Genomic DNA, 25802 nt, shown 5'->3' with positions numbered 1-25802 from the left:
GGACAAGAAGGAGTTCAGCCCGTGGTGTACCGGGCTGACCGCGGCGTGCTTGGAAAGAACACAGAAGCAAACCAAACGCTGAGGGAAGCCAAGTGAAGCGTAGTCTCCTGGCAGCCCTGGTCGGAAGCCAGCCAGCGCAGGAGGCGGAATCGCAGGGTCCATCCTGGAGGAAGCGGCACGTCTGGACCCTGACAGACCACCGGATCGGGGAGGAGGAGGCGCAGCCGACAGGCCCGGGAAGCCTCCCAGATGGCGAGCTGGTCGCCTGTCAGGGGGACCCAGGTGGCCGGACTGTAGGAGCAGCAGGAGGGGAGGGTGGGCGCCGCCCCTGCCAGCCTGGATGGCGGGTCCCGTGGGAGGTCCTGGAGGAGGAGCCGCCGGCCTTCTGCGCCGTGAGCTCAGCCCCGGGGAGGGGACGCTGGTGGGGCTGGGGGCCAAGGTGCCGTCTGTGCGGAGATGCAGTCAGAGCCCCCACCCCGTGACACCAGCCCCTTCCTTGGACGCAAGAACTCAGCTGGGAAAGCAAAATTTCGCAACTTTGAGAGGAAAATAGAGGAAAATGTTTTTATGGTATCAGTGTTGGGATGGATTAAATTATAAAATAGGACAAATAATAGGAGATCCTTATATTCAACCATATGAGAATTCAGCGTGGTGACAGAGACACATCACGAACAGAATTAAATGTAAACTATGTCCATAAAAAATATCTGTGAAGTTCCCGTCATAGCTCAGTGGTAACAAACCTGACTGGTGTCCATGAGGCTGCGGGTTCGATCCCAGGCCTCGCTCAGTGGGTTAAGGATCTGGCGTTGCCGTGAGCTGGGGTGTAGGTCGCAGACACAGCTCAGATCTGGCGTTGCTGTGACTGTGGTGCAGGCTGGCAGCTGTAGCTCTGATTGGACCCCTGACCTGGGAACCTCCAGATGCCACAAGTGCGGCCCTAAAAGACAAAAAAAAAAAAAAGGGATCTTTACACAATTGTTTTGCAACCGTAATACACGGAGAATTCCTACAAGTCAGCAAGAAAAAGATGAGCAGCGCAAGGCAGGGTGAGAGCAGGGTTTCACAGGAGAGGAAGCGGGGGGTGGCTGTGGGCCGGCCAGCGCGCCCCTTGGGTGCAGGGCCTCTGGAGCCGCATCTTTATGTTGTCGCGTTTCGTAGTCAGGACTTGAGAAAGGAACCGTCTCTTAGCAGTGGAGGTGCACCCGGTTCCTCGGCTGGTGGAAGGTTCCCTCGAGCTCCGAGCTCGCGTGCACGGCCGGGATGCTGCGCGGGCGGCGTCTGCGGAGACTGCAGGTCGGCGCTCCGCACACACTCCTCGGGGAGCAGTTGTCCTCAGAGAAGGCCTGTTTCTCTGGTCTTCCTCGTTTCCTCTCTCAGGCCAGGCCGGGTCGTCTCGGCACAGCCACTTCACATTGGGTCTTGAGCTGTCTCTGGGTGTCGTCGTGCTTCCTGTGCGGGGGGCCGCCTCCCTCCACAGAGCCCGTCCGGCCCGGCATGGACCGGGGCTGGCATGGACCGGTCCCGGGCCGGGGCCTGGCCTCCTGCCGAGCAGCGGCAAGTGCGAGGCTGTCCTGCACGCGCCTCTGGGCAGCAGAGGGAGGCTTCTGCTGTGCGGCCTGCTGACGCTGGGGCTCAGGAGTGTTCCCGTGCTGCCCTGTGCATCAGCCGGGGGGGCCCCGCGTTGGGCTGCCCTCTCCAGGTCATGGAGACAAGCAGGAGAAGGGCTGGAAGAGCAGCTCGGCTGAGCGTGGGCTGGCCCGACGCAGCCGGGGCCCTTAGACAGAAAGGGAGTTGTTCCTGTTCGTGCGGTGCTGGAAGCCCAGTGTAAATTTCAGCTAAGTTCTGTGTGCTTTTTAGATGTTAGCACTTAAGCTCACGTCCTGGAGAGTTTTGCTTTCTTCGTAGATGTTTTCTTTCCATGTTTAGCGTTAGTTACAGTGGACGCCTACATCTCTTCCTGTTACTGCCTCTTAAAACAGCACCTCTACCCTCATTTCAGATGTTTTCAGTTCAGAGTTATGCACACACACACACTCAAGACACACGCATGTGCACACACACGTGTGAAGCCCGATGTCTTTGCAGTGAATCCGCGTGTCTCTCTGCCTCTTAGACATATGCCTGAAGGAGGTGCCGTCGATGGCTGACAGTCTGTATAACATCCGGCTGCTGAGAGAGTTCTCCAACGAGTACCTGAACAAGTGCTTTTATCTCACCCTGGAAGACGTGCTCTACGCGCCCCTGGTGCTGAAGGTACAAAGGAGTCCTTAAGCGCACAGCCCTGAAGCCGTGTGCGGAAAAGCTGCTTATGTGTCTTCGGTTTTTCTGTTTTCCTTTTAGCCAAACGTCATGGTTTTTATCGCTGAGCTCTTCTGGTGGTTTGAGAACGTCAAGCCCGACTTCGTTCAGCCCAGGGACGTGCACGAGCTGAAAGACGGTGAGTGGCGGGCCTCCGAGCGGCGGCCGCTGGCTCCGCGCGGCCAGGTGCAGTCCCCGAAGGCGCCCCCCCCCCCCCCGGCTGCTCGCTGCACAGCACGGGGCTCCTCTCGGGGACCAAGAGCTGGCGCGGCCCGGGTCCCCGGCGGCGGCCGTCCTTGTCCCACAGCGTCAGGTCCAGGGGCCGGTGGGGTCGCTGGGGAGGAGGTCCCAGGTGGCCCCGGTGCGGCTCCGTGGCAGGAGGTACTCTCCCTGATGCCAGCCTCACCCCATGGCTCTGATTTTTGCCCCTGTAACAAGGAGGAACAGAGTCGGTTTTACCACAGGGTAAAATGACCTGCCAGCCTTGCGAATCCATAAACTTTAAAGGACGACACGGGAGAAGGCCATCATGCCTGTGGTTTCTTAGGAAGAATATAAAAATTTGAGCTGCAGAGGAGAAGAGCAGTAATTAGCACATTAAAATTCAGACCTTTTTTTCATGGAAAGATGATGCAAAGAGTTAAAAAAAGAAAAAGAAACCAAGCAGCCCCCAGGGCTGGAAGATGCTGCAGAACGCCCCCGCCAGCTCGGCGGGGCCCCGAGCCCGCCAGCGCGCCCCGTCTAGGTGAGAGGAAGACGCGCCTCATGAACGTGGGGCCGGCAAGGCGTAGATGCTCTGGAGGCGTGAGCACGAAGGGACGCACACGCGGGCCCACCGTGTCGGTGAGGTGGACCCTCCCCCTGGGCCAGGGCTGGGCAGAGGCAGAGGCCAGCTTCCTCGCCCGCCCATCAGGGCTCCAGAACCTGGGGGAGATGTGTTCTCTCCTGAGAGGCCCCTCCCGCCGTTCCCACCATGGTGTCTGCACCTCTGTGGGCCCTGGGACCTCGCCGCTTGCCCAGGGGCCCTGGCTTCCTCCCTCCTGTTGATTCACCCCGAGCACCAGCTGGCACTGGGGCCCGGCCTCCGGGAGATGAGCTGCTTTACTGCAGAGGCGGGGAGGGTGGTGTGGAGGCTGTTGAGTGGGACAGGGAGCGGCAGGCAGCCTCCTGCGGGCGGCCTCTCATCTTGGGAACGAGAGTGGGACCCACCCGGGAGGCAGCGCGCCCTGGGCTGTGGCATGTCTGGTGGGTCTCGTGGGCCCAGCCTGTACCCCCGTCGGGTGTCCCTGCCTGCCTCCTGCCCCGTGGGTCCTGCGCTGCCAGGTCACGCTCTCTGATCTCTGGCTGGAGGCGGGGCCGAGCCCTGTGGACAAGCAGAGCGTGCACCTGTCTCACCGGAGCCTGGGGCAGTGGGCCTCCCGCGAACTGGCGCCAGGCTTGGGGCTCAGCCCTGGCCCCGTGGAGCCTTGTCGGGGCGCGTCTGTGCCTGCGGCCTCCTGTCCTGTTCGGGGCCATTCCAGCCTCTGTCACCTCCATCACCTTGTGTGTGGCCTGTTGTGCCTGCGTGGTGGGGCTGATGGCCGCCAGTGGCATCTGTCCACCGTCTGAATCCACCCGTCTGTTCACCAAGCTCAGGCCTCCCTTCTCCCATCCGTGGCCATCGGGGTCCCCGTGTGGCTGCACATGGTGCTGGCCCCTGTGCAGCCAGTCCTGAGGCGTCCCTTCATCGGGATGAAGTGCTGAGCTTGCGCCGTGACCGCGTGCGCGCCCGACGCGCGGCTTGAACATGCGGTCGCTGGGCATCCTGTGAGCGGGGCACGCGGGCTCAGCCGTGTCCAGCACATGCCGGGCCTCGTCTCTTGAAGGTGGTGGTTCTTCGTGGTCCTGCCCGTGCCCCTCCTGCGGGCACCTGCCTTAGGCTGTGGGGCTCTTTCCCGCCCCTGATCCCTCCATGGCCTGGGCCCTGGGCGGCGCCCTTCCTGCGTGGCACCCACCGTCTGGGACGTGCTCAGTGCCCCTGAGAAGAGGCTTGTGGGGAGCGACTTGGGGTCCTTTGCACGCGCTTTGGCCTTGGCCTTCGGGTCCTCGCTCCTGGGGCTCTTGCCGGACCACCGGGTCCAGGTGCAGGCCTGGCTCGGCCCCTTCCTGGTCTCTTCGCTTGGGGCTCGCCGGCTGCCTCTGTTCGCCTGGGGAAGCCGCGTCCCGCCCCTGTGCCCTCAGCCCCAGGCCCTTGGCCGCCGCTCCTGCCCCTTGGGTCCTGACTGTGATCTCATCCGTGTCGACGCGGCCCTTTCGGGCAGGAGGCAGCCCGGACGCTCTGGAGGCAGCAGCCTCTCATGCCTGTGTGTGGGCGGCCTGCCCTGGGTTCCTCGACCGTCTAGCGGATCGGAGGTCCCAAGGTGGTGGTGGCCCCTCACGTGGTCGGGGCCGGGCTGCTTACCCGTGTGCTGCACGGGCCGGGCCCTGCTGAGCCACGTGTCTGGGGAATCCTCCCAGGTCAGCACCCTGCCCCTGATCCAGGACTCTGGCTGTGGCCGAGCCCCACTGGCCTCGCTCTCCGGTCCAGCCGGTGCCCAGAGACCTGGTGGCCGGGACGGGCGCCCGGCCAGGTCCCCTAGGCAGGGCCTGGGGCGGGGGGCCCGCTTCGGCTTCGCAGAGTTCCAGGGGGTCTGAGGCTCGAGGTTTTCAAGGCCCGTGGGTCAGGGTCCACGTGGCTGCCTCCTGGCAGCTGGCCTCCCGATCCTTGTCCTGGGTCAGCCTTAGCTCTCCCCCCAGTGTGTGTCACTGCCCGTTGCTGTCCCTGTCGTTCTCCTGGGTCTCCTCAAGCTCCGGGGGTGCAGGGCAGCCACCCCGTCCCAAGGTGCTGGGAACCCCCTCCTTGCCCTCAACACCCAAGCTGCTGCACTCTGCCAGGGCTATCTGGGCTCCAGCTGCCACATTGCTGGGTCCTTGTTGCCAGCTGGATGGATGGTGAGGGGTCCAGCCCTTTCACCTTGGACTGCCCTGGCCCCATCTCTCTTGGGGCAGGCTTCTGGGGGGTAGCCTCAAGATGGGGTTCCTGTTCAGACTGGAGCTTCGGGCTCGGCCTGATCTTCCCACCCAACTGCATGGGCAGCCAAGTGCCCGCTGAGACGGTCGGTCACGTGCTGGGCCCCAGTGGCCAGTCCTTTCCTCAGCTGAGGGGGCCGCAGTGATGAGGCTGCTGTCGTGTCAGAGCCACGCCCTCCAGTGCAGATTTTGTTGTGGTCTCTGGTAGCTTTTGTGGTGCAATATTTGTCGTGTTTGTAACTGAATAGTACACGCGTTGACCTGAAACCAGGTATCTTGGGGGAAATTTGGTTTCAAGTAAATTTGCGTTATTTTTAGTGCCTATAAAAATGGACTTCTAAGAGTTCCTGTCGTGGCGCAGTGGTTAATGAATCCGACTAGGAACCATGAGGTTGTGGGTTCAACCCCTGGCCTTGCTCAGTGGGTTAAGGATCCGGTGCTGCCGTGAGCTGTGGTGTGGGTCTGGGACACGGCTTGGATCCCGTGTGGCTGTGGCTGTGGCTGTGGCTGTGGCCAGTGGCTACAGCTCCGATTAGATCCCTAGCCTGGGAACCTCCATATGCCACGGGTGGGGCCCTAGAAAAGGCAAAAAGACAAAACAAAAAAAAGACTTCTCAAAAAGATTCTCCTTGCAAATGTGACTGTAAATTGTATAGCTATTTCTGTAACTTTGTTGTTTCTGCAGCTAAATCAGTGTCACACCAAAAAAGCAGTCGGCCTCCTGTTCCTATCTCCAACGCCACCAAGCGCAGCTTCCTGGGCGGCCCTGCAGCAAGCCCGGCCGACCCGCAGCCCCCCGCCCAGCTGCAGGCGGAGGGCGGTCACCGGCACCCCCTCGAAGAGCCTGAGCACGTGTAAGCCCGCCTGCCTGCGGAGCCAAGCCGCCGCCCCGTCTTCCTTTGCTTGCTGGCTGTGATTCCTCGGGAGGGGAAGGGGTCGTAGAAACGGCGCCCAAGAGTAGGTGGTGAGGACGGGAGCCTTAGCGCGGCCGGAACTTACCATGAAAACCTGAGGCTCCTGTGTGACAGGCTGTCCCAGGGGTCCGCGGGCCCCCTCGCTGCAGTTTGGGTATTTACCCCCAGTTTGAAATCCTTGGGGCTTTTTCGTTCGTCTTTACAGTAAGTAAGTTTTCCCAAAGAGCCTGTGGACGCAGGCTTGGTCTCTGTGGCTTCTTAGGCATTTGTTTTTGAACGTGAAGGTGGAGGAGGTGCTGATTTTCTTTCCCGTCCTTTTTCCATTTAGGGGGAGAGGGGCGTCTGCTTTCAGCCCGTCGCATCCTCTGTTGCCCCTGAGACAGAAACAGCAGAAGACGATGCAGGGAGAAGAGCCCCTGGGTGAGGGGGCCCTCTCCCCTCGGGCCCCCTCCGCCCCGCCCGAGCTCTTTGGCACAGTAGCTCAAGATGCTCTCCCCGTGACCCTGGTGACTTGGGCCGGAAGACAGTGGCGGGACGCGCGCTCGTTTCCGCTGCTGCGCTTAGAGCTCGTGGTCTTTGGCGTGACGATGCTGTCACAACCTAATGAGTTGCCTGTGGAGCCCAGAGAGTGGCTGGTGCCCCGAAGCAGGGGCCTCCAGGGACGGTCTCCGATGGGTGGTTTCATTGCCCGTGACGGCGTGTGCTTGAGTCCGGCCTGTCGTGGACGTCCAGGCCGTCCCTGCCGGGGACCCACGGGCTGCTCGTGGATGGCTCCCAGCCCCTTGTTGCAACAGTGGGGAAGCGTGCCGTGACGACCTGCTCTCCCCGAGCACCTCGGGGCGCGGCCCCGCGAGGGGTGGTGCTCAGAGCGAGGGAGGGCCGCGCGCCGTGGAACCGCCGCCTAACGCGCTGTCTCCTCCACTTGCAGACCCGCGGCACCGCTCTAATTCCTTGACCCGCGCGGACGGGCAGCCCCGAGGTGCAGCCGTCGCCTGGACGGAGAAGAGAAGCAGGTGAACCGTCTGCGTTTCAGAGACGCTTCCCCCTGCAGCGGTGCTCGGCTGGCACGGCGGTGCTGTCACACGGGTCCAAGGACCCGTGGGGCTCCCTGGAGGCCAGAACTGTCCCCAGGACGGTCCTGGGGTGCACGCGGAGGATGCTGTCACAGCAGAGTCCCTCCCAGCCAGACGTGGGGTCCGGGCTGCCGGCGGAGAGGCCGCCTGCGCGGGAAGGCGCTGCTCTCTCTACCGCCGTTGGTTGGTTCTAGAGAGCGTGGCCATTGGCCTGGAGTCTAGAAAACGGCTCGGCCTTCCTTTCTGGGTGACAAGTGCGGTGAGGCAGTGCAGGCGCCTGGGGGCCTCTGCCGGCCCGGGGGGTGGGGGTGGGGGGCAGGGCTGGAGTGTCCGAAGCCGAGGGCCCTCTGGGCTCCTTTTGTGCTGGTGGGGGAGGGTTCACGTCTTCTGTGTTCGAGACTCGGGGTCTCTTGGTGCCTCGTGTCCTTGTCGCTCCCGTGCTGGGGCAGCCTCCGGTGCAGGCAGCGGCAGCCAGTCCCATGGGCTGTTTGTTCTCCCCACGTTGCAGGCCTGTGTCGCAGCCGGGGCCCTTCGCCCTCCATCACGCCGCCAGCTGTGACGTGGACCCCGGCTCCGGCGACAGCGTCAGCCTGGCCCGCTCCATCAGCAAGGACAGCCTGGCCTCCAACGTCGTGCATCTGACGCCGCAGAACCAGCCGCAGCCCGCGGCCCCCAAGGCCGGCGGGAAAGGCCTCCTGAGCAGCGTCGAGCTCGACGACGACGAGGACGAGGAGCTCCTGGCCATCGTCAGGACGGACGCGGCTCCCCGGGGCGGCGACCCGCGCCTGCCGGCTGGGGCCAGGTCTCCACAGGGGCTGGCGGAGCCCTCGGCAAGTAGGCCCGACAGTTTCTTCCTGGAGCCGCTGATGCCGGCCGTGCTCAGGCCGGCCAAGGAGAAGCAGGCTGTCACCAAGGAGGACGAGTGCGGGGAGGGGCGGCCCAGGGCCTGCCCCCCGAGGCGGTCTGGAGAGGGCCCCCAGCCCCCGGGGCGCAAGCGGGCGTCCGGCACTCACGGCGGTCGCGACTGGAGCAGGACTTTCAGCCCCATCTCCTGTTCCGAGCTCCCCACCGGCTTCGAGCCCGTGCCCGCCGAGGCGGGGCCGCGGGCGGCGGGGGAGGCCCGAGGCGGGGCCCTGGCCGGCAGCGGGCTCGAGCCGTTCTCTCAGGGACAGCCTGCCGACGGCTTCTTCCTTCACGTGGCCAGAGCCGAGGAGGACGTGGAGGGCAGGTTCCGCGGGAGCTGCACGCGCAGCCCGGGCGCCCGCGGCCCGGAGCCCTGGGCTGCCCTGCGGCAGGACTCGGACTCCGACGTCGCCGACCTGGAGGACGCCGAGCAGGACTTCGCCGGCGAGGACCAGCCCGCGGCGGCTGCCAGGTCCGGCGGCGGGGAGGAGGAGTCGGCCAAGCTGCAGGAGGACCTGAAGGTGAAGGAGCACGAGGACAAGGACGACGCCAGCGGCCGCTCGAGCCCATGTCTCAGCACCGTCTCCCAGGTGAGCAGCGTCTCCGCGGCCAGCGGGAGCGTGAAGATGACCAGCTTTGCCGAGAGGAAGCTCCAGAGGCTCAACAGCTGCGAGACCCGGTCGAGCACCAGCAGCTCGCAGAAGACCACACCTGACGCCTCGGAGAGCGGCCCGGCCCCGCTGACCACGTGGAAGCAGCGCCGGGAGCAGAGCCCGACCCGGCAGGGCAGGGACCACGCCAGCCTCCTGGCCTCGGAGCTGGTGCAGCTGCACATGCAGCTGGAGGAGAAGCGCAGGGCCATCGAGGCGCAGAAGAAGAAGATGGAGGCGCTGTCGGCGCGGCAGCGCCTGAAGCTGGGCAAGGCGGCCTTCCTGCACGTGGTCAAGAAGGGGCGGCCTGACGCGGCCCCTCAGCCGCTGAAGGCCGAGGTCCTGGCGGGCGCGTTCGCCCAGCACAACGGGGACGAGCTGGGCGGGTCCCGGGCCGGGGGCCTCCTGGGCAAGGAGCAGGGCCGGGAGGTGCTGCTGGGGTCTCCGGACCTGGACGCGGAGGGCCTGGCCCTCGTGCAGCTGCACCGGCTGAAGGACCCCACCGGCCTCCCTGAGCTGGAGAGGAGCACGGCGCTCTCCGCGGCGCTCCTGGAGGCCGGCGCTGGCGATGGGGTGGGCGCGGGCGAGTGCGGCCTGTCCCTCGAGCGGCTGAACGAGGCCATCAGCGCGCTGCGGCAGGCTCTTCTCCGGGTCTCCCAGCAGCAGGAGCAGCTGCTCAGGTCCCCCACGGCGCCCACGCCGGGCCCCAGCGGCGGCTCCCAGGACCCCCAGGCCACGGCGGCCATGGGCTCTGTCGAGCCCCTCTCCCCCACGGGCTTGGCCGGTCACCGCAAGCCCCCCCGGCTCGGGCAGGGGCGCAACTCCCGCGCGGGGAGGCCGGCCGAGCTGAAGGTGCCGAAGGAGCGACAGCAGGGCCCCTCCCGGAGCAAGACCCCCACGCCCGGCGTCGAGACCCTCCCGCACGCACGGGCCTGCGCCCCGCGGACGCCCTCGGACCTGGGCTGGGACGGTGCCGCCGACTTCGGGAGCGAGGCTCAGGAGAAGCGCTTCTTCGACAGCTACAGGCTCCACGCCGACAGCAACCGGCGGACGCTTGTCGCGTCCTCCTCCAAGGACACCAACATCCTGTCGGAGCAGCTGGGCTTCAGGGAGGCCCTGGAGGGCGGGGTGAAGGAGGCGGGCCTCGGCGCCCTCGCCGCCCCGGAGAAGGAGGACGCGCCCCTGGACGAGCCCCCGAGGAGCAAGGCCGGCCTCATCCAGGTGGACCTCTCGGACCTCAGGGCCCCCGACGAGGACGGGGAGGCGGAAGGCCGCGAGAACTCCGTGGACCTCGGCAGCGAAGGCGACCAGAAGCCGGGGGTCGGCTTCTTTTTCAAGGTAAGCTCGGGACAGGTGCCGTCCCCGTACCTCCGTCGGGAGGCGTTTTCCGAGGACCGGGACAGACGCGTGCGGCTTGGCTTGGTGGGCCCACGGTCCCCGCGAGGACCCAGCTCCCCCAGAGGAGCCTGGCTGGGACCGGCAGGGCCTTCCGTACGGGTGCGAAGCATGAGTCTCGTGGCTTTGTCGCCTGTCACAACACGCTTCTCTTTTGACGGTCTTGCCGCCACCCAGGGTGAAAGAGCCGCCTCCTCGCTTGCAGGCCCCCAGAGCAGGCGATGGCCACGTGGAGCCTCTGGGCCAGGGTTTGCTGAGCCCTGTCGCGGGGCCTGCGCGGGCTAGAAACTTGGGGAGACGCCCGTGTCTGTTCGTGCGCGCCTGGTCATTGTTCTCTGGGGGAGGGAGCAGCGCCTGTGCCTCTTTGTCATCCTGGCTGCCCGGGAGGCGGCCGGCACAGCGCAGCGCCGGCGGGCCTGCCTTCCAGGGGACGCGGCCGGGTGTCTGCAGGGGACCCTCAGCAGGCGAGTGGCCATCCAGCGTCAGCGCCCGTTGCCCGCGTGGTTCGTGGGGCAGGTGGAGCTCCGTGTCCGCAGGCTCCCGGGGCTTTGGCCGGCGTGTCCTTCTGCTCGTGTTTCCGTGTCCGTGAAGAAGAGGGAGACGTGCCCGGGCCCCGCTGGCGCTGTCTCGCGGTGCGATGGGACCCGCTGCGGGTGCTGCCAGGGTGGGGCCCGCCGGCTCTAGGTGGCTCTGCCTTGCAGGACGAGCAAAAAGCGGACGACGAGCTGGCCAAGAAGCGGGCGGCCTTCCTCCTGAAGCAGCAGCGCAAGGCGGAGGAGGCCCGCGTGCGGAGGCAGCAGCTGGAGGCGGAGGTCGAGCTCAAGAGAGACGAGGCCCGGTAGGTGGTCGCGGCACGCGCGGGCCCCTGATGCCCTCGCCGCCCGCGGGTGCGCGGGGCTGACGGCCGGCCGGCCGCTCCTCCCGCCAGGCGCAAAGCGGAGGAGGACCGGATCCGCAAGGAGGAGGAGAAGGCGCGGCGTGAGCTCATCAAGCAGGAGTACCTGCGCCGGAAGCAGCAGCAGATCCTGGAGGAGCAGGGCCTGGGGAAGCCCAAGGCCAGGCCCAAGAAGCCGCGGCCCAAGTCCGTCCATCGCGAGGAGCCGAGCGGCGACTCCGGACCCAAGAGCGCCTCCACCCGTGAGCACCTCGGCCTGCCGGGTGCCCCCCCAAGCTGGGGGGGGTGGGGCCGAAGGGAGAGTCAGGGCCGAGCGCTCGTGGCCGGGCCGTGAGAGGTGTGGCCGCAGGGAGGTCCCCCAGCGCCGGGCCCGGCGAGGCCGCACGGACGTCTCACGAGCGTTTCTCGTCTCTGGTCTCTGGCAGCCGACAACCTGAGCCGGGCCCAGTCGGGCTCCAGCCTGTCCTTGGCCTCGGCCACCACCACGGAGCCCGAGAGCGTCCACTCGGGGGGCACGCCTTCCCAGCGGTGAGCAGGCCCCTCCGGCGGGCGGGGCTGTGGGCCACGGGCCGTCGCTGTCGTCCAGAGCAGCGCAGCCACTTCCTGGGTTCAGTCCGTCTCTTCGTTGTCCCCGTCCCGGCCCGCCCAGCGCCCCCTGCGCTCTCGGCGGAGCTGTCGGGGGTGCGGCGGCGGCGTCTCGCTCTTCATCCTTGCACCGCGGGCCCGCCTTCTCCCGGCGGGGACGTTGCTCCGCGCCGCCATGGTCCCACCAGCCCTCCCGTCGGGTCCCCTTCCGCCTGCCTTGCGGCCAGCTGTCTGAGCGTGTCCGCGGGGGCCCAGGGCCCTCTTCCTCACCGGGTCTCCTCCCTGCGGGGCAGGTCCTCAGCCTGCGCTGTTCCCTGGGCCTTGGCTCCTGGGCTGCGTCCAGGCCGGGTAGGCCGTCGCCTCCCCCCTGTTGGGCTTCCCCACGCTTAGGTCAGGGCCGTGCGTCTTGCAGGGAGCCCGGAGAGGAGGCTGGGTCTTCCTGGGGCCCCTGCCACGTGTCACCTCGACCGCGGACCCCTTGTGATCGAAGGCTCGTCGGGAGGCGCTTGGTGTCGGGACCCTGTTGATGGGCCTGAGCGCCCGCCCGCCGACCCCCTGCCTCGCCGCCGCCTCCCCTCGGCAGGGTCCCTGCCTGTCCTTTACCATGCGTGGTGTGTCCCGTGGCCGAGGGACGTTGTCCTCCACCTCGCGTGTCCGGTAGTTTCTTGTCACCCGGGCTCCGTGGAGGACGCCTCCTCGGCTCTGGGCTCCGTCTGCGGTTTTGTTCAGGTGGCCAGTTACCTGGGTTGGGTTCAAACTTGGACCGCACCTGCCTCTCAGGCGAGTACCCGTCTCACTGCTGTTGGGTCTGCTGTGCTCAGCGGAGTCTGCCCTGCAGGGACGCGGCGCTGGCTGCCAGGGACCAGAGGCACTGTGCCCCGGGGCTTGGGCTTGGCCCGCTGCGCCCTTCTTCTTTCCTGGGGGTCCTGTGCCTAGGTTGGCAGCAGCCCAGACAGCGCAGGCTGGACCCTCGGTCCCCCAGGCAGCAGGGCTGAGTCCGTCGTCCTGTCCCATTGGGATTGCGTGGGGTGACCCTCCCTGACGGGGTCCCTCCCCTCCAGGCTGTGCGCCTCCGCCACCCGGTGGTGCCCGAGGGGCCGGGGTTTTGTGTCTCGCCGAGTTTGTCATCACGGTCCCTGGGATGGGGGCAGGCCGGCCTCTCTCCCCTACCGATGCCGTGCCTCCCTCCATGGCCGGCGGCCCTACTCTGCGGATCCTGCAGCGTGGCCCATTTTGGGGGGGGGTCCCCCAAGCCAGCGCCAGCTGTGGGCGAGGGGTGTGCCTGCCACCATCCCAGTTTCCCCTCTGTCCCTTTTTCTTAGCAGAGTTGAGTCACTGGAAGCCTTGCCCATCTTGAGCCGCAACCCCAGCAGGAGCACGGACAGAGACTGGGAGACGGCGTCCGCGGCCTCCTCCCTCGCCTCGGTGGCCGAGTACACAGGTGACGGCCTGCGGCCACCGCGGGTCCCGGGGGATGGGCCTGGAGTCTGCACTGCCCCAGGGCTCAGGAGGGTCTCCTGGGTGCTCTGGAACGTCCCCCTTGGAGACCTTACTGTTTCCTGCTTTTATCTTTTTCACGTCAAAGGAGCTGAAATTAGAAAAGCAAGGCAGTGTCTTAGCATGTGAACCTTTTCCTTCGTTTATTTAAAATCTATAACAGGATTCTCTCATGTATTTGAGGTGCTTTTACTTCTCATTTTCATTTTTTTTAAGTTTTCTTTTCTCTGTATGTCCACACCCACAGCACATGGAGGTTCTCGGGCCAGGGCCGAATCGGAGCTGCAGCTGAGGCCTACGCCACAGTTTGCAGCAAAGCCAGACCCTTAACCCACTGAGCGGGGCCAGGGATCGGACCTGCGTCCTCATGGACTCTAGTCGCTGGGCCGCACATACTTCCCACTTTCAGAACACCGTGAACCTCGCTAACTCGGCCTACCCGTTGCTTGGTTCTGCGAAATCATTGGCTTTCTTTTTGTGCGCGTGTCTGTGCCGTAAATGTTAATTTTGCAAATGTTGGCCTGGTTTTCGTAGGTCCCAAGCTCTTTAAGGAGCCCAGCAGCAAATCAAACAAACCGATTATTCATAATGCCATCTCCCATTGCTGTCTGGCTGGAAAAGTGAATGAACCCCACAAGAATTCAATACTAGAGGCAAGTATCAGATTGTTAACGCGAGCATTCACGGAGAGGAAGCGTGCTTCTGGCCGCGGGTCTCGTTCTCCCACGTGCCTGTGAGCACACGGGCCCCTCTGCTTACGCAGCCCAGGCTCCTGGGCCTTTGCAGTAGGGCAGCTCCGTGGAAGCAGGATGCAGACGAGTGGGGCTATCCGGGGCGGGCAGTGGGGGGCGGGTGGGGTTTCTCTGCAGGGCGGAGCGCCAGCAGGCCTGGCTTGGTGGCTGAGGGCAGGTTGGCTGTGGGTGGAGGAGGTGGGAGGGCTTTGTAGGAGGGACTCCGGCCAGCTCGGCGTTGGGGCTGCTGGCGCAGTGGAAGTTTGGGGTCGAGTGCTGGTGGTTTGTGTCCTGTTAAGTGGACTGTGCCCCCTCTGCTGTAGCAGGACTGCCAGGCCTCGGTCATGAATGGTGAACAGGGCAGCGCCAGCACCTAGAAGGTTGGAAGGCAGTTGGTGGTCGAGGGTCCGGCTTCGGGCTGCGTGCCTGTGGGCTGACTGAAGGTCAGGCTCGGGGTGGCCGCACGGGGGCCGGGCGCCCCTCCTTGTTACGTGTCGTTGTGCTGCTCCAGCCCCTGGGTTGGTCAGAGAGCGAACGACCTGGGTGCAAGGCGGCCCCCTCAGGGTCACACAGGTCATGCCAGCTTGGCCGCCGTGGTCTGCTCGGCCGTGACATCCCAGCGGACAGCCACACACGGACCGGAGGGCATGGCTCAGTCCTCAAAGAGCCAAGTCCACAAAGGCAGATGGTGGCCAGCCGTGGCCGCAGCCGTCCTGAGGCAGGGACAGGCCATCTGGCGAGAGTGAAAGGGGCGCCTGCAGGGGGCGGTAGGCTGGTCAGCGGGTCTCATTGGGCAGTCTTGTTTGCTCAGAGGCCTGGAGCTGGGGGCTGCCCTGCAGATCTGTGGGGGCAGGCACAGGCACAAGGAGGGGCCGGATTCTCCAGTTTAGGCTGGAATCTGGGAGTTGGAGGGTGGAGGCCGCAGGGCTGCTCCTGGGGACCAGGCCTCTGTGGGCTAAAGGGACTGGTCTTTGCATTGAGTGAGGCGGGGGCGGGGCCGGGCCAAGGGGCCGAATGGGGAGGCCAGAGGGCCTGGCCCGGGGTCCCGCCTTGCCTCTCGTCCTGGTCGTGTTTAGGTACAGTAGCCATGTAGCCCAACACTTGCCGCGCTGCCGCCAGGGCTCACGGTGGGGTAATGAGCGCGTGTTGGTGCCTTGTTCCCTTTACGACGGGGCGACTTTGCCTTGCACGTCTGGGCAGCGTTCACCTGTCCGCCTGTGGGTGGACGTCTGGGTTGTTGCGACTTGCCGCCTGTCCCGAAGGACGCTGCTGTGGACATGGGTGTGCAGGCTCGACGCGAAGCCTGCTGTGGTTTCTCTCCAGAGCACGACTCGGAGGATTGCTGGGCCGCAGGGTAACTAACCCTCCGAGCAGCTGCCGCGCCCGATTTCCACAGCGGCCGTAGCGCCCGCGCCTCCCCGCGCCTGCGGCTTCTTCACACCCTCACCCACACCTGCTCTTGCCTGCCTGCGTCTAGCCCGGTGGCTGTGGCTGTGGCCGCCGCCCCGATGTGGTCTGCAGCTGCGTTTCCCCGGTGGCCAGTGATGTGGAGCATCTCGTCACGTGACTGATTTTTCACCTAATGTTTTTTTTTTTGTCTTTTTGCTATTTCTTGGGCCGCTCCCGCGGCATATGGAGGTTCCCAGGCTAGGGGTCAAATCGGAGCTGTAGCTGCCAGCCTACGCCAGAGCCACAGCAACGCGGGATCCGAGCCCCGTCTGCGACCCGCACCACAGCTCACGGCAACGCTGGATCCTTAACCCACTGAGCAAGGGCAGGGACCGAACCCGCAACCGCATGGTTCCTAGTCGGATTCATTAACCACTGCGCCACGACGGGAACTCCATGATTTTTCACTTAATCTTAAAAGCCTCTTTTCCCTTGGCGGCGTGACTTCTTCCTAAGTGACTCCTCAGTGGTGGATGATGCTCCGGTGAACGGATAACTTGGAATTTTGCAGTCGGAAGGGAGGAGGGTGTCCTGGCAAAGAGCCCGCCTGGCGGGCGGGGGGCGGGGGGCGGGGGGTGGTTAGCTGTCTGCAGGCCCCTGGGGCAGGCCTGGGCGGCCGAGACACTCACGCTCCGTCCCATCCCTCACCCCTTCCTCGCAGGAGCTGGAGAAGTGTGACGCCAATCACTACATCATACTGTTTCGCGACGCTGGCTGCCAGTTCAGGGCACTTTACTGCTACTATCCCGACACTGAGGAAATCTACAAACTGACGGGCACGGGGCCAAAGAGCATCACCAAGAAGATGATCGACAAGCTGTACAAGTACAGCTCCGACCGGAAACAGTTCAACCTGATCCCGGCCAAAACCATGTCCGTCAGTGTGGACGCACTCACCATCCACAGCCACTTGTGGCAGCCCAAGCGGCCCGCGGTGCCAAAGAAGACCCAGACTCGCAAATGACCCCGGTGCGGGCAGGAGCGAGGACGTGCCGGCCGATCGATATTTATTATTTTCATCCTTTTGGGTACGAAGTGTGCAGAATCACAGACCTTTTTCAGAGAGGCTTCTGGACCCGAGGCAACCCTCCCTCAGCTCCCCGCACGCAGGGTGGCAGTGGAGCCGGAGCGAGGAGCCGGCTCCGTATCCCGTGGCTCGTGGCCGCCCTGGTCACTGCGCTCGGGGGGGCTCCCGGAGGAGGAGGGACGCGGGTGCAGGAGCTCCAGCGGCGGCTCCTTTTACTTGAAGTTCTCCTTGCGTGTAGATTACAAGCGAGTTGCTTTTCTTTCTCGTCTCTCGCCTGCCCCCCTTTGCACATGACCTGCCACCCCTCTTGCTGGCCAGCTGTGATCTCGTGAGTTGGGGACGGAGAGTCGGTCTCAGGGCGGGTGTTTGAACGCCTCTGAGAGAGAGATTCGTACGGGACCTTTTTCATTTGGGAACTTGTATTGGTTGATTGATTGTGTCTACTGCCAATGTTTATATCCAGTTCCAAGGTTTCTGAAGAAGAATTCTTGTTCCTTGCTGCTCAGAAAAAGTTTACCGAAAATACCGGTTCACTAAAAGCACTGAAATCTGCCAAGTCTGTCTTCTGCTAAGTACCGTTTACACGTACGGCGCGCCCTTGCCGCCCCGCGGCCGTGAGGACGCGGATGCTACGCTCGCCGGCCCTGGCCTCGTTGAGCTCAGGCACGTCGAGCAGGTGGCGGCCTCGTGACGTTTTGGGCACAGCGCTCCAACGAGGTGTTCACTTTAATAAAGACAGATTTTGGTAAAGTAGAGAGTATTTTTCACTCTGAGCATGTTTCTCTTAAAAGGTGATGCACTTAAGCTGACGGTTCTCTCGTAGTGTTTTCATCACTGTCCCGGCCCGATTCTCGCTGTGGAAGAGCAGCGCGCCCTCAGAGGGGCGTGCGGGTCTCAGCCCAGCTTGCGGGTCTTGTTTCGTCGCTTAATTCAAACCAATTCAGTGGTGATTTGCAGCCTCTCGGAACTGTCCCCCAAGGAAGCAGGCTGTCCTGGGTTCTCTCCGCGCTGGTCCCAGCGGTCACCGGTGCCTCCCTGGACCAGACGGTCCCTGGGGCAGGTGGGTCCCCACCTGGTCTCTACCGACACCTGTGCACCCGACCGGCTGCTCCGACCGCCGGAAGGTTCTGGAGTCGCTTATGTTAGTTTTGCACATGCTTTTTGGGGAGTGTTACTTGAATCTTTCTCAAACCGCGGGGAAAAAAACGGAAGGATCAATAGGAGAAGTCAGACCGGAAGACTGTCGGTGGTTTAGGTGAAAAGGGGAGCGCACCTGCACGCGAGGACGGAGGGCACAGGGTGCAGAGGCCCTCGGGGCGCGGGGGCCCCCCACCCCCTGCCCCGCCCTGGCCCCTCGGCGATCTTGGCCGGAGCGGGGCCCTGCGTCCGGCAGCCCTGCCTCCGCGGGCGGTGGGCGGCTGTGCGGCTCCTCCCGCTGCGTGTTCACCGGCCCTGGGGCTCCCCCTTCCCATGCTGTCCACGCGTGTGCTTTGCTTCCCCCTGTACGTTTGATATTATATGACTATATTTATTTTAAGAAGACACTGAAATGTAATAAATTAACTAATTTCCCTTTATGGTCACGTGTGTGAGGTTGTCCCGGCTCGTTTTGTTGGCCAGTCTCCCCAGCCTGCTGAGGAGACTCCATGTGTCTTTGCGTTATAACCAGCTTCATTTGAGTTGCCCAGCGTGCTTCTAGTTAGCCAGCTTCCTTTGAGTTAACCAGCACACTTTTGGTTGACCAGCGTCCTTTTGTTAACCAGCACACTTAGTTAAACCAGCATCCTTGTGTTAACCGGCATCCTTTCCGTTGGGAAGTCACACCCTCCTTCTCGAGACGGCCGGTCGGCCCGCGGAGCCCTGCAGGGCCTGGACCGCGCCGCTCCCGGGCGCCCGCGTGTTGGCGGCGGCGGCGGCGGCGGCGGCGGCGAGCTCCGTGGCTGCCGGGGCCTCCCCGCGACGAACGTGCTCGCTCGCCAGCCGCGCACGTGGCGCACGTGGCGCGGTGCGTGCGCGGGGCCTTGGGGGTGACCTGGGGGCTCGGGCTGACCGCCACCTGCAGCGCGGGCGCCCGTCGGGCCTCGGGGCCGTCGGGCCAGGCCGGGAGAAGAGCACAACGGGGGCAGCGCCCGCTCGGGGTGGGCTGCGCGTCCTTGGCGCCGCGGCGCGTATCTCAGGGGGAAGCAGCTGAGATAGGATTTCCCCTGAGATGAACGTGGACGCCTTTGGTAACGGACACCGCCTTACCTCCTGAGGCGGGGGTGACCCTGAGACCTGGGGGCTCTGCGGGGGGGGTGGGGTGGGGGTGGGGACACAGCCTGCGCTTCCCTGTCGTGGGCGGGGGAGGTCTCCGAGGGCGGGACCTGCCCCGTAAGAAGCTCGGCCCCTCCGGCCCCCTCCCTCTTTCTGTGCTCACCCGGGCGGGGCGGGGGACCCCCGCTCGTCACCGCCTTCTCTTCTGGACTAAGAAGTTACAGTTGCAAGTGGGGTGTCTAAAAGCGGGCAGGGCCAACGGGCAGCAAATGGAGGGCAAGTGGCGGCCGGAGCTGCCCGAGGCTCGGCCAGGGGCCCGTTGTGAGAGCCGTTCCCGGAGAAGACGGTGGGAATTGAGGTACTTCCGTTGCAAAGAAAGAGCCACAGCTTAGAACCCGCGTTTTCCATGGACGCGAAGCCTCTGCAAGCATAATTAGGAAGGTCAGAGGCTAACAAACTTGGCCTTGGAGTCCCGGCTTCACGTGACCCATCTGGCGACTGGTTGTCTGCACCTGGAGACAGTGGTCCCTTTGCCCAGGGTCCAGGGTCCCTTTGCTTGGTGGGAACAGAGGTTGTCGCCCGGGCCCACCTGCGGTGCTGGGGTGTCAAGCCCGCTCGGCCCAACGCCACCGCCCTCCAGGAGACGCTGGGTCGTGCTTCCTACTTGCAGCCCCTTCCCTTCCCCTGGACTGGAAATGGGTCACACGGGCAAACAAGCCCTGCTTTCTAGACAACTGCTGCTTTTCTTTTTTTTGCTCTTCAGGGCTGCTCCCGCGGCCTGTGGAGGCTCCCAGGCTAGGGGGGCTCCCAGGCCAGGGGTCCAAGCAGAGCTACAGCCGCCGGCCTCCACCACAGCCACAGCAATGCGGGATCCGAGCCGTGTCTGCGGTCTACACCACAACTCAGGTCAACGCCGGATCCTTAACCCACTGAGTGAGGCCAGGGATCGAACCCACGTCCTCATGGATCCTACCTGGGTTAACTGCTGAGCCTCGACAGGAACTCCTAGACAACTGCTTTTTATGTTCCTTTTGTTTATTTAAAAAGTGACCTGCGTGTTCCCATCGTGCCTCAGTGGAAATGGCCCTGACGAGCATCTGTGAGGACGCAGGTTCGATCCCTGGCCTCACTCAGTGGGGTAAGGATCCGGCGTTGCTGTGGCTGTGGTGTAGACCGGCAGCTGCAGCTGCAATTCGACCCCTCGCCTGGGACCCTCCAGATGCTGCAGGTGCGTCCTAAAGAGACGTGGTGTTGGAAGCCACCGTGACGGCTTGTTCTGTGAAAGTGTCGGATGCGGGAAACGGTTGAGAAGCGCACAAGGGAAACGGAAGGCCGCTCTCTGGTGCCCGTGCCCCGGGGCGGGGGTCGTCACCCACACTGCCACAGGGCGTGGGATGTGAGCCCGTGTCCCTGGGCCTGGACAGCCGTCCCGCCACACACCGTGTCCTCACGGAGCCTCGTCTTGGCTGGTCTCAGATGTGAGGTGGGTTTTGTTTTGGCCATGCCCGCATCACATGAACGTTCCTGGGCCAGGGGTCGAACCCACGCCACAGCAGCCACCACGCCGAATCCTTAACGTGCTGCGCCACCGGGAACTGAGATGTTAAGTGTAGGATGACTCCTACCCTGTGTCACCGAGAAATAGAGACGCTCAGATCTCAGAGGCGCTCAGCTGTGCTGCGGGTGGGGGAGGACACCCCAGAACCAGGAAGCTCGGGGAGGTGGGGGGGAGGCTGTGCGAGGAGACGGTGCCCTCTGCCCACCCGGCACGGGACAGCCCACGAGCCCTGGGGTGTCAGAGCTGGTCGACAGGTGCCCCTGCCGCGGCCGCTGTCTGTCTGCAGCTCAGGCGGGTGCCCTGGGGTGACACGACTGCCCCCGCCCCTGAGAGTGAGGCGCCCTCCAGGCGTCTGCAGAGCAGGCCGTGCTTCCTTTCTGGGGGATTCCTGGTCACCTCCTCTGCCCACTCTCCGCTGGGCTGCTTTAACTAACTGCCTGCTTCTTCCTACCGATTCATAGACATTTCAGAAATTGTCCAGTCCAGATTCAGGAGTGCCCGCTGTGGTGCCACAGGACGGCCGCGGCCCTGGAGCGCTGGGGCGCAGGTCCAATCCTGGCTGGCAGAGCAGGTCAAGGACCTGGTGTTGCCGCAGCTGCGGCGTGGGTCACAAGTGCTTCTCAGATCTCATCCCTGGCCAGGAAACTGTATGTGTGATGTGGGATGGCCAAAAAGGCGGTGAACAAAAAAAAAGATCTTATCATGGGAGCCGCGTATATGCCAAGTCCCGGCAGGTTTTTTGCTGCTACTCTTGGTATTTGGATAGGACCCTCGTCGGGGTTGGGCAGCTCCCCGGAGAGGAGTTTGTTTCCAGCTGTTCGTCTGTTATTGTTTTGTGTTTTTTTTTTAATTTATTTTTTATCATTATTTCCCCCAACACACTTTTTTTTTGCCCCACTGTAGAGCATGGGGACTCAGATACGCACACATGTATACGTAATTTTTTCTCCCATTGTCATGCTCCGTTGTAAGTATCTAGACATGGTTCTCAGTGCGACACAGCAGGATCTCATTGTAAATCCATTCCAAGAGCAATAGTTTACACCCATTAACCCCAAGCTGCCAGTCCCTCTCACTCCTTCCCTCTCCCCCTGGGGAACCACAAGTCTGTTCTCCAAGTCCACGACTTTCGTTGCTGTGGAAAGGTTCATTTGTGCTGGATATTAGATACCAGACTTGAGTGATATCATTTGGTATTTGTCTTTCTCTTTCTGACTCACTTCACTCAGTATGAGAGTCTCTAGTTCCATCCATGTTGCTGCAAATGGCATTATGTCGTTCTTTTTTATGGCTGAGTAGTATTCCATTGTGTATATATACCACATCTTCCGAATCCAATCATCTGTCGATGGACATTTGGGTTGTTTCCATGTCTTGGCTGTTGTGAATAGAGCTGCGATGAACATGCGGGCGCACGTGTCTTTTTCCAGGACATTGTTGTCCAGATGTATGCCCAGGAGTGGGATTGCTGGGTCATACGGTAGTTCTATGTATAGTTTTCTAAGGTTCCTCTATTCTGTTCTCCATAGTGGTTGTACCAGCTTCCATTCCCACCACCAGTGCATGAGGGTCCCCTTTTCTCCACACCCCCTCCAGCACTTGTTATTTGGGGACTCATGAATGACGGCCATTCTGACTGGTGTGAGGTGGTACCTCATGGTAGTTTTGATTTGCATTTCTCTAATAATCAGGGACGTTGAGCATGTTTTCATGTGCTCTTTGGCCGTCCGTATATCTTCCTTGGAGAAATGTCTGCTCAGGTCCCTGGCCCATTTTTCCATTGGGTCGTTGGCTTTTTTGCTGTTGAGGTGTATAAGTTGCTTGTATATTCTAGAGATTAGGCCCTTGTCCGTTGCATCGTTTGAAACTGTTTTCTCCCATTCTGCAGCTTTTCTTTTTGGTTTCCTTCGCTGTGCAGAAGCTTGTCAGTTTGATGAGGTCCCACTGGTTTGTTTTTGCTTTTATTTCTGTTGCCTCGGGAGACTGACCTGAGAAGTTATTCATAAGGCTGATGTCAGAGAGTGTTTTGCCCGTGTTCTCTCCCAGGAGTTTGATGATGTCTCATATTTCAGGCTTTCGGCCGTTTTGAGTTTATTTTCGTGCATGGTGTGAGGGTGTGTTCCAGTTTTATTGGTTTGCATGCAGCTGTCCAGGTTTCCCAGCAATTCTTGCTAAATAGACTGTCTTTTTCCCATTTTATGTTCTTGCCTCCTTTGTCGAAGATTAATTGACTGTAGGTATCTGGGTTTATTTCCGGGTTCTCTGTTCTGTTCCATTGGTCGGTATGTCTGTTTTGGTACCAGTACCACACTGTCTTGGTGACTGTGGCTTTGTGAGATTGCCTGAAGTCTGGGAGAGTTATGCCTCCTGCTTGGTTTTTGTTTCTCAGGATTGCTTTGGCGATTCCGGGTGTTTTGTGGTTCCATATAAATTTTTGGATGGTTTGTTCTAGTTCTGTGAAACATGTCCTGGGTAATTTGATAGGGATTGCATTGAATCTGTAGATTGCTTTGGGCAGTATGGCCATTTTTACAATATTAATTTTTCCAACCCAGGAGCATGGAATATCTTTCCATTTCTTTACATCATCTTTGATTTCTTTGATTAAAATTTTATTATAGTTCTCGGCATATAGGTCCTTTGCCTCCTTGGTCAGGTGTATTCCCAGGTATTTGATTTTGTGAGGTGCAATTTTAAAACGTATCGTATTTTTGTATTCCTTTTCTAATGTTTCATTGCTGGTATATAGAAATGCAACTGACTTCTGAATGTTAATCTTATATCCTGCTACTTTGCTGAATTTGTTAATCAGTTCAAGTAGTTTTGGGGTTGAGTCCTTAGGGTTTTCTATGTATAGTATCATGTCATCTGCATACAGTGACAGTTTGATCTCTTCTCTTCCTATATGGATGCCTTTTATTTCTTGTGTTTGTCTAATTGCTGTGGCTAGGACTTCCAAAACTATGTTGAAGAGCAGTGGTGAGAGTGGGCATCCCTGTCTTGTTCCAGATTTGAGTGAGAAGGCTTTCAGTTTTTCCCCATTGAGGATTATATTTGCTGTGGGTTTGTCATAAATGGCTTTGATTGTGTTCAGGAATGTTCCCTCTATACCCACTTCGGTGAGAGTTTTTATCATAAATTTTTTTTTTTTTTCGCTTTTGCTTTTTTTCTCTTTAGGGCTACACCTGTGACATATGAAAGTTCCCAGCCTAGGGGTCGAATGAGAGCTGCAGCTCTCAGCCTACACCCAGCCACAGCAATGCAGGGATCCAAGCCACGTCTGCGACGTACACCACAGCTCATGGCAACGCCGGATCCTTAACCCACTGAGCAATGCCAGGGACCGAAGCTGCGACCTCACGGTTCCTCGTTGGATGCGTTCCCGCTGCGCCACGACGGCAGCTCCCGCTCTTCCGATTTTCTCAAAGTTTTTGTCTCAAAGTTTTTGCCTCTTTTCCGGCTAAGTCACCTGTCTTTTCCTAATTAATTTATATAAGGTTTCGTTTGTTTGTTTGTCTTTTTGCCTTTTCTCTTGGGCCGCTCCCACGGCACATGGAGGTTCCCAGGCTAGGGGTCCAATCGGAGCTGTAGCCGCTGGCCTACGCCAGAGCCACAGCAACGCGGGATCCGAGCCGCATCTGCGACCTACAGCACAGCTCACGGCAACGCCGGATCCTTCACCCACTGAGCGAGGGCAGGGACCGAACCCGCAACCTCATGGTTCCTCGTTGGATTCGTTAACCACTGCGCCGCGACGGGAACTCCAAGATAAGATTTTTTTTTAAGGTAATTAATACACAAAATATAATAGAAATATCCATTCATACTCTCTTTGGTGTTGTGACAAGCAGAAGTTCTGAGGAATCGTCTGGCTCAGTGATCCAGGTTCTAACGAGAACTTAAGAAATCTTTCTTTACCATGAGGTTACAAAGGGTTCTTTTTCAGTGGCCTCACCCGTGGCATTTGGACGTTCCTGGGCCAGGGATCACAACTGAGCAACAGCTGCGTCCTACAAGGTGGCAACACCAGATCCTTTAACCCACTGAGCCACTGCAGTCCGATTTTTAAGCCTCTGCGCCACGATGGGCTCTCCTCCCAGGTATTTTTATAAAGTCAGTGTCTAAAGCCCTCTTCCTTGGGCCTTTCATGTGCAGGCCTCTGCGCACGTGCAGCCCGTCTTTGGGGCTCGTGGGAGGTGGGGGGCCGTGTTTGTCTGTGCGGGTACCCCGCGAGCCCGGGGACCTTTGGGAGCACACCCCCTTCCCCGGCGCCACTTCCGCGGTGACCGTTGCTGCGCTGTGCAGAGCAGCGAGCCCAAGGCTGGCGTGTCCTGGTCCCCAGAGCTGCGACCGTGCTTGGCCCCCGGCAGAGGGGGTTGGGGCTGCGGATGGAGCTCCGCGGGCCTCCTGGAAGCTGGAGCTGGTTGTCCAGGTGAGCCGGGAAGGCTCCTGGGAGGGAATGACGGGAGCCCCCAGCCGTGCAGGCGGAAGGCAGACATTCAAAGGGACACAACTGATGTCACGAGGTGGAGAAGGAAGCACAGCCGGTGGGCGAAGACACCGGCCCAACGGCGCAAGAGCAGAGAATCAGAACGGCACCAACCCGGGAGAAAGTGTTCAGATGGACCCAGACGAAGACGACCCCCTCCGGCGGCGGCGGCGGCGGCGGCGGCGGCGGCGCTTAAACAGGAGTAAAGAGTCACGTGTGGGTCTAGGGTGTTTCGCGTGCGTGAGAGGCAAGCCACGTGCAGAACGAGGGGCTGATGCGGGCACGTGCTCCTCCCGATGAGTGGATGAGTGTCGCGGTTAGAACCCTCGAGCTCTGATGGCACCGGCCGCCTTGCCTGCGGTCCCCGCCGGCAGCCGAGGCTGTCCTGCGCGCGGCCGGCCCTTGTAATGAGACGAGGAGGCCGGGCGCCGAGCGGGAGGGAAAGGGGAGCCCGAGCATCCTTGTCTGCAGAGACGCGAGCCGCCTCCTGGAACAGCCCCAGGGAGGGACCAGCCCGCAGGCCCCACTCTCGACCGGCTGCGGCGGGACTCAGCGGGCAGGCCGGTCACAGGAGCCGAGGGCAGCGGCCCCGGCCCAGCGGGCCTCCCGGGGCTGAGACTCCGCCCGCGCTTCCAGAGAACCGGGGGCCGACCCCTCGCGCCGGCTGCAGGGGGGCCCCCCGAGGGCTCTGCGGGCCACCGCATCAGCTGGTTCCGGGCTTGCATGTGGGAACCCGGGACGAGGAGCCCTGAACGTGGTGCCTGCTGTCGCCGTGGCCGGGCTTGGTGAGGGGCTCCGAGGCCCCAGCGGGTGAGCAGGGCCACGAGCCTCCGTGTGGACGGCAGCCCCTGTCCACCTCAGCACCGAGGACTCAGGCTCAGCACCTCTTGGGGGGGCCCTGGGGGAGGGGTTCTCCCGGGGTGACCCCCGAGCCCACCAGTGCAGCAGGGCAGCCGGGAACCTGTCACTGGGGTGTCTCCCCAGCTGAAGGCGGCGACGAGCTCCCTGTGGCCCCTCCTCTCGGACCCCTG

At 62.0% G+C, this 25802-nt stretch overlaps 2 protein-coding genes across 6 annotated transcripts in view; one reads left to right on the top strand and one right to left on the bottom strand.

Annotated features, from left to right (window-relative positions):
* Positions 1-17224, top strand: part of CAMSAP1 (calmodulin regulated spectrin associated protein 1) — a 48515-nt gene extending 31291 nt beyond the window's left edge. For 2 of the 5 annotated variants that reach the window (XM_047768903.1, XM_047768899.1), the window contains 12 exons: positions 2120-2259; positions 2347-2443; positions 6038-6206; positions 6595-6686; positions 7195-7279; positions 7848-10230; positions 10989-11125; positions 11216-11424; positions 11608-11710; positions 13090-13208; positions 13799-13917; positions 16106-17224. In XM_047768903.1, coding sequence (XP_047624859.1) covers positions 2120-2259; positions 2347-2443; positions 6038-6206; positions 6595-6686; positions 7195-7279; positions 7848-10230; positions 10989-11125; positions 11216-11424; positions 11608-11710; positions 13090-13208; positions 13799-13917; positions 16106-16408 — 3956 coding nt within the window. In that variant the 3' untranslated portion in view covers positions 16409-17224. Of the gene's footprint in view, positions 1-2119; positions 2260-2346; positions 2444-2759; positions 3050-6037; positions 6207-6594; positions 6687-7194; positions 7280-7847; positions 10231-10988; positions 11126-11215; positions 11425-11607; positions 11711-13089; positions 13209-13798; positions 13918-16105 lie in introns of those variants that run through there. The other 3 variants (XM_047768902.1, XM_047768904.1, XM_047768905.1) reach the window with 2 other exon arrangements.
* A 461-nt stretch (positions 17225-17685) lies between these two features.
* LOC125120961 (uncharacterized) lies at positions 17686-25496 on the bottom strand. The gene is made up of 6 exons (XM_047769302.1): positions 25127-25496; positions 24882-24962; positions 24639-24731; positions 18719-18754; positions 18296-18643; positions 17686-17744 (listed from the first exon to the last, which is right to left on the bottom strand). The coding sequence occupies exons 1-6, from the start codon at positions 25494-25496 to the stop codon at positions 17686-17688; spliced, it is 987 nt and encodes a 328-aa protein (XP_047625258.1).
* Positions 25497-25802: the final 306 nt, after the last annotated feature.

The sequence above is a fragment of the Phacochoerus africanus genome, chromosome 2, assembly GCF_016906955.1.
Source record: "Phacochoerus africanus isolate WHEZ1 chromosome 2, ROS_Pafr_v1, whole genome shotgun sequence".
In the NCBI taxonomy this organism is placed as follows: Eukaryota; Metazoa; Chordata; class Mammalia; order Artiodactyla; family Suidae; genus Phacochoerus; species Phacochoerus africanus.
The sequence above is the reverse complement of the archived record's forward strand: the minus strand, read 5'-3'. Positions and strand labels throughout refer to the sequence as shown.